The 7575-nt window shown below is 42.4% G+C and overlaps 1 protein-coding gene across 1 annotated transcript; it reads right to left on the bottom strand.

Annotated features, from left to right (window-relative positions):
• Window positions 1–430: 430 nt before the first annotated feature.
• On the bottom strand, window positions 431–7402 carry ATP5H (ATP synthase, H+ transporting, mitochondrial Fo complex subunit D). The gene is made up of 7 exons (XM_015410776.1): window positions 7000–7402; window positions 6775–6886; window positions 5024–5154; window positions 3910–4006; window positions 2024–2095; window positions 1103–1165; window positions 431–635 (listed from the first exon to the last, which is right to left on the bottom strand). Exons 3-7 carry the CDS (start codon window positions 5143–5145, stop codon window positions 504–506), a joined length of 486 nt encoding a protein of 161 aa, XP_015266262.1. The 5' UTR covers window positions 5146–5154; window positions 6775–6886; window positions 7000–7402; the 3' UTR covers window positions 431–503.
• Window positions 7403–7575: the final 173 nt, after the last annotated feature.

Raw genomic sequence — 7575 nt, 5'->3', positions numbered from 1 at the left:
TATTTATTTATGAAAGAAAGTCCTAACTCACCAACCTTTGGGAGTTCTTTGACATTATATACTTGGACTCCCAAAAGGTTTTTAACAAGATACTACTAGTCCAAAGGCTCCTTTTATGGATTAAAAATTGGTTAAATGGCTAGAAACAGAAGAATAAATGGACAGTCATTGCAACGGAGGGAAGTGAGCAGCAGAATCCCACAAGAATCAGTACTGGGAGATGCGCTATTTAATGTGTTCATAAATGATTTGGAATTGGGGATGATGAGAAGCGTAGCAGTCAAGTTTGATGTAGGTAAGTGTAAGGTGATGCACAGTGGGACAGGAAGTTCCAACTTTAAATACATGCTGATGAGGTCCAAACTGGCAGAAACTGAGAGGGAAGATATTGTGAGGTTGTAGCAGTTAGAACAAGGCAAGCTACAAAGACTGTAATACAATTACTTTATTTAACAGGTTCTAGATTTGACTGTGATCACAAGGTGCTTCCAGACACAGAGGTTTCACAAGTCTGCGATAGGCTTGTGTGGCCAATGCGGATATTTTTCTTTGTCCGGTTTAGTTTCAGGAAATGCCTCATAGTAATCGTCAAATGTCATCTGCTCAAAAGGAATCATGGTTTTAAACTTTTGGAGCTTGAAAGAAGGAAAAAGAAACAACAGTCCATTAGTTCATAAAGAAGAATATTTAACACAGAATTTATTTGTATCCAGTGATCCAGAGGGTGCAAGAAGTACAGATCTTTGCTGCATTCTCTCCCTTCACATGGACTAACAGCCACACAGACTAGGGGCTAAAATGAGTAGGGGGAAGAAAGCAAAAATCCCCCTCCTCCAGAATCACAGCTCCCCTTCCAGAAGGGGAAGGAGGGGCAGCTTTAGACCCTTTCCCCTCCTTAACACAGGCTCTGACCAGCAGGGCCATTTGTCTACACAGGTCCTGCAACCCCAGGAATTAACTATCCAGGAGTCAAAAGGGACTACATGGTGTGGAGGGGGATGCATCACCTTTTGCTGACAGATTGATGGATCCATCCCACTGAGAGACAGACAACACAAACTTGTGCAGTAGCCTGTTTGTATCATGAAAACCACCAGCTTACCTCCTTCTCGAACTGGACAATACGGGCTTTTGAGGCTTGTATATAGGATGCAGCACTCTTGTTCTGCAAGAAAGAAAACTATTCAGTCAGCATACTGATGAAACTCTAGAATGCTGAAGATGCTAAGTAGGCTTAACTTTGGCTCAGATTCTGACGCTCTGCAGTGTCCAAAGCTACCATGAACATTTGACTAATAATTAAGAAAAGACGCTGTAGTAGACCTGATGAGGAACTCTTTTTCCCAAAACTTCAGTCATTTAATATCTGTAAATTCCATACAGTGAAGGTATTAGGAATACACATTCAATATTACAGTAAATATCCCTGCTGCAGTAAATTTCCAAGAACTGATGTATTTTCAGCCAATAAAAACTTCCAGTGAGCCTTTGAAGAAGATTAAAACCTAAGAAGTTGTTTTTAGTCTGTGGCTTGTATTGGGGGCTCTTTTTATTGTTGCTGGGCTTTTATGTGCATTTGAAGCATTACTGCCATTTCAAGTATTTTAATCACTGGATTTCTGTTGTTGTTGTTCTTTGCTAATTTCATATGGGTGTCTAGCACTTAATTTTCTTCCTTGTACCCACCCTAAATTGCTTTATCACATGCTGTAAGGTCTGTCTGAAGATAGCAAGAAGTCTCCACTTGTTTTTTCAACAAAAATATAGTCAGATATTTGCAACTTTACCTTACCAGTGCTAAAATTTCAGGAAAAGAAGTCCAGGTATATACTCTCCCACAACTGACAGAGTAAGATAAGCTACAAGCTGAGAATGATGACCAAGCCATTCTCCCAAGATGCAACGTACAAGAAGTTATGACCAGAAATTATAGCTCAATACGATCTGCCAAGATTTCTAGAAGACTCCTTCTCTTCACAAGTCACCTACATATACTCAAGAAATGATGGGCAAAAGTACTTACAGCCTCTTGTTCTTGAGCTTCTACTTTAGCTGTCTCATTATCCACAGGCTCGGGGACTTGAAATGCCTTATACTGTGAAATGTTAGAGAGAATATTTTTAAGGGTTGTTGTCTTTTGATTCTATCAGGTAGCTTTTCCCAAGTAGCACTGCCAGTGCTTTCTTCAAGCATCTCATCTATTAACAATGCAGAGTACAGTTACCGATGCAGCCATTAAATCTTCCAATCCAAGCCAGAGAATGGTAGGCATGCTCAAATCCTAATACATGAACCAAACTTTTTCTAGGCTGCACTTGGTGGCTCATTGCCTTGTTCCACAAGAAGAAAATCAGTTATGGGACCAGGAACTTGAAATCTAATCCCAGCTATTAATGCTAGTATTAAAGACATGTTAATGGCACTAAGGTTAAAAGTTGCAAATTGGCCAGTGACCTCTAAAAAAGAAAAAAGTAACAATAAAGATTAAGACCAAGACAATGAGGAATGGACAGAAATCTGGACCATAAATAAAATGCACACAATAAAGGAATATAATGTGGCATCCACAAAGAGCCCTATACTACTATTATATATTCAGACACATATCTCCAAATATACCATCAATTGCAATGTGGAGAGAAAAAAGCTGGGATCATTATATAATGGACAAAATCGCAAACACCTTCGGAGATAGTCAACATAGACCCAAAAATACACACTCCAAGTTTGTAAGAACTTGGTTCACCTTTATACAGTATATGACAGAACATGAATTTCTACCATCTAACCCAGCATATCTTGGATGGCTCAATTTCTAAGCAATGTTTGGGCTCCAAATAAGTTGTCACCTTTGCTACATTCAAACACGATACACTCTACTCATTAATACTCTTTATCTTGGCTTTTGTAAGGAGATTGTGCAATACGTTAACTGATTCTCTATTCTTCACTATAGTTATTGCTGTTAAAAAACAAAAAAGTACTTAATGTATGTAAGATATTTCTGCCTTACCTTTAATAAAAATCTATTTTATATATATATATATATTTGTTGTTGTTCAGTCGCACAGTCGAGTCCGACTCTTCGCGACCCCATGGACCAGCTCCCGCCAGGCCTTCCTGTCTTCCGCTGTCCTCTGAAGTTGGCTCAATTTCATGTTCGTTGCGTCGATGACACTGTCCAACCATCTCATCCTTTGCCGTCCCCGTCTTCTTTGACCTTCAATCTTTCCCAGCATCAGGGTCTTCTCCAGTGAGTGCTCCCTTCTCATTTGGTGGCCAAAGTATTTGAGCTTCAGTTTCATTATCTGGCCTTCCAGGGAACAGTCAGGGTTGATTTCTTTGAGGATTGACTGATTTGTTCTTCTTGCAGTCCAAGGGACTCTCAAGAGTCTTCTCCAGCACCATAGTTCAAAAGAATCTATTCTTCGGCGCTCGGCCTTCCTTATAGTCCAACTCTCGCAGCCATACATGACTACTGGGAATACCATTGCTTTGACCATGCGGACTTTTGTTGGCAGGGTGATGTCTCTGCTTTTTATCATGCTGTTTAGGTTCGACACATACATCCCAAACTCATACCCTTCCCATCAAAACCAGCACAATGACTGCTTTAAGTTTAAAGTTTTATAGCCTTAGTTTTATAGGAATATGAAGGGGTTTCATAACTACGCATCCTTCCCAGTGGGAACAGCTGGTATACTGAGAATGGAGGGAAACTATGTGTAGAGAACCCTTCTGTGCCCATATCTTGAGACAAAGAGCTACAGCATATTCCACACAAGTGCAGAAGCCTGCTGGAAAATAGCATTCCCATTAGTGTGAGTTCTGGACTCGGTTCATGCACAGACAGTCCTCATTGAGATTCCAGAACATCCAAAACAGTCAAATATTATAACACAGTCTCACCTTCTTCTCAAATTCATCCACCATGCCGGGCCTGGCAATCGTAGTCTTGTAAAAAGCCCAGTCAATGGCTGGGGGAGACTCTGGCAAAGAAGCAAGCCTGTTAATAGGAAAAGTACATTTCAAGTGTTAGAAATTTCAGGCTATTTCTAGTTCTACAGCTAATCCCCCTTCTTGTCACACATCCTAAGGGTGGCTAGTTAAGCTGTTAATGCTGTCAGAGATTCAGCAAGTCATAAGTGAACTTTGTAAGAACCTGCTGGAACATACAACAGTTAATGGACAGCTAAGATTTAAATTTTGACACACAACCCAATGTGGTATATTCTGTCTGCCTATTCCTGCACTTTTCTGATCATTGCCCTGCAAAGACAACATGGTGTAGTGGTAAGAATGTCAGACTACGATCTGGGTGACCAAGGTCTGCATCCTCAGTATGCAATAGAACCTTAAGCCAGTCACACAGTCTCAAACTAATCTACATCAAAGCTGTTGTTTGGCTTTGAGGTCATATTTGTAATCTGCCTTGTGAGCAAAAATTCTACTTTGTGAGCTACGCGCATTAAAGTTGTGAGCGAGCAATTTGGCTACTGCATAAATTAGTTTGCTCTGAGTCTGGAGCCATCCTTCCTAAGACAAAAATATGTGAGCCGGAGGCTAAAAAACTGTAAACTAGCTCACACTAACTCAGTTTAGAGGAAACACTGTTGGTAACACAGATCACCAATATTTCATTATGACCATTTTTATCATAAAGATGGGCAGCACATAGGCTTGTAAGCCAAAGAAAGGGTATCATGAAGTTGCCAAACAGAATAAAAGGCAATTGTCCAAGTCTATCCACTTCAACCAACTATTTCAGTAACAATTAAAAAACAGAGCCCTGACAAACTAAATATTTTGCAAAAAGCAGTGTAGTATGAGGTTTAGATCCACTGAACACTGCAGCAGTGAAAGCAACTGCTAGCAACAGAACATAATTCATTCAAGTAAAAATCAGTATCACCAATAAGGCAAAGCTTGAAATCCCTCTACCCCAAACACAAATAAGCATTTCTCCTGAAAGCAAGATCTTCCTGCCTCACAAATGCTATTCTTACACTTAGAAAGTACTCACTTGGCTGAGAGTGTATCACTGCGCGTTTTCAGGGCATTGAACATGGGTTTCTGATTGGGAGGCACTCGTTCAGCAAATGCCACCCAGTCTATTGCTTTCAAAGCAGCTCTGCGGCCAGCCATTGTTGCAGACTACAAATTCAAGAGAGGAAAGTAAAATATGCAATAGAGCAAAACAAGACTACAGTGATTTGTGCCATGATAATTTTATACCTTGCAAAAATCAAGGAAACACCCTAAACTAAATGTAGCATAAGCTCCATGAACTCAACAATATTTATTTATTGCTGAATAACAAAAGCAAGAAATTGCAAGTAGATAAATAGGTACCGCTTTGGTGGGAAGGTAACAGTTTTCTGTGTGCCTTGGCATTTAATCATGCTGGCCACATGACCACAGAAACGTCTTCGGACAGCACTGGGTCTTTGGCTTGGAAATGGAGATGAGCACCGCCCCCTAGAGTCGGATTTGACTAGCTTTCGAGCAAGGGAAACCTTTACCTTTAGACCTATACAAGAAGAGGGACCGCAATACTCGCGGGGGAGGCCTCTTCAGGGCTCAGAAAGTGGGAGAGGCGTGCATACGTGAAGCCAGGCTGCCGTGCAAGGGTAGAAGCGCTCCCGTGTGTGAGGGAGCCAGCGAGGCGGACCACCGGGAGATCGGGGGGGGTGCCAGGCGCAGAGAAGGCAGCTGCAGAGGGAAGAGAGAGAGCCGTGGTGCGATGGGTGGGCACAGGGACTCCACTGTGCCAGCTGGCCCCCCAACCCAGCCGGCGAGCGGGCGCTGGGGAAGCAGCAGCAGCCGGGTGGCCCCGCATTGGCTGCAGGGGGGTGGGGGGATGGCAGTGGCGAGAGGCTCTGCGACCACCTGCTCTTCCACAGTGCTAAGCCGCCGCCTGACTACGCACTTTTGGGGGGATTTAAACAAAAAACCTCCCCCCCCAGCAGCGACAGCGAGGCCCGCGCAGCTGCAGGCCCACCAAGCTCCCCCCTGCAACGGCTGTGAGGCACCGTTTCCTGCGCATGCGCAGGGAATGCTTTTCTATATTTTGGGGGATTTTAATATCCCCCCTATATTTTTTTACAGTTTTTAGATTTTTGTGCACATCTGGGGATTGCCCCAAATGTGCAAGAAAATCTCCCTGCCCCCCAAGTGCCCCCGATGTGTGGATTTAGATATCTGCACGGAGGGGGCATATTGGGAATTAGATATATAGATATTGTGAGATAATAAAGCCTAGAATATTATGTACTTTTCAAGGCTCACCCAATAAAATAAGAAATTGCTTTTCAAAGCAATAAGGTTACAGACAAACTGTGTTGTAGCTACAACGGTTCATAAAATATTCAAAGGGCAAAATGCACAAAACTAGGGACATGACAGTCAATATTAACCTCTCCTTTACATGGTGCAAATGCCCTGTTCCTAAAACCGTAGACAGAGGCAAATCAAGGCTTGGCCACCAAACTCCTATCATCGGTCAATACAAAGAAACCCCAGCAAAATGCAGAAGAGTACACAGTACAGCAGGAGAGTATATTGTTCAACAACCTTGAACGGACTAGAAAAACCGGAGCCTGGCCAGTGCCAAGATAAGATACCGGGGAACCCTATGGAGTGGGATACAATCGTTACAAATAATAGCAATGAGAGACCAGTGAAAGGACGAACAAATGCCGCATAAAGGACCCTTTCCTCTGCCCGGTCCGCTTACCCACCGAGAACTAGAAAAACTGAGTGTTCTTCACTCACCTTCAGCAACCCTTTACTTCTTACTCCCACCGGAAACGTCCTTCCGGAAGCAGAGCTTGAGAGCAACCAATCAGAACAAAAATTCCCGGAAACAGTCCTGAGCCGGTTATGGCTGGGAGGGAGGGATAGAAGTACGATTAAATAATTAAATAATATAATATAAATATATATAAACGTAAAACAAAGCCATAGACTATTTTAAAAATGCATAACTACCATACATACTGTAATCGCACCTTCCGCACTACAGCTGAACGATTTTTACAAGATAAGTGGCCATGCCAAACACATTGATCATAGAGATGCTGAAGCCTAGAGCGACACCAATTGATGGCCAATGGCGGATTTCAGTTTTTACCGGAAGTTCCTTCTGTAGTTTAGTCCAGGGCTCTCTGAATCTATGCGCCGCCGAATTTCTATGTTTTTTTCCGGTGTACAAAAAAAATCCACTCAGAAGATTATTTCTACAATCCCAGAAGTATATTCTCCTTCTACTTCAGACGTTTACTTTTTAAAAAAATTCTCTACCGTCATTGGCTTTGTAGTCGTAGGAAGCGAGTCTGAAATGGTATAAAGCTCCAAGTTGGTCGTGTTGGTCTGAAGCAGTAGAACACGTTTAGAGTCCAGTGGCACCTTTAAGACCAACAAAGGATTATTCAAAGTATGAGCGGCACACGAACGCTCATACCTTGAATAAACCTTTGTTGGTCTTAAAGGTGCCACTGAATTTGTTCTATATTGGAATGGTATGACTCTGTCTGAAAGAATAGTTGGTGACCCGGAAGTGGCTTTTCATCCCGG

This window comes from Gekko japonicus, unplaced genomic scaffold (genome assembly GCF_001447785.1).
Source record: "Gekko japonicus isolate JY-2015 unplaced genomic scaffold, Gekko_japonicus_V1.1 scaffold15, whole genome shotgun sequence".
Classification (NCBI taxonomy): Eukaryota; Metazoa; Chordata; class Lepidosauria; order Squamata; family Gekkonidae; genus Gekko; species Gekko japonicus.
Note: the sequence above shows the minus strand (reverse complement) of the source record. Positions and strands in the feature narration are given on the sequence as shown.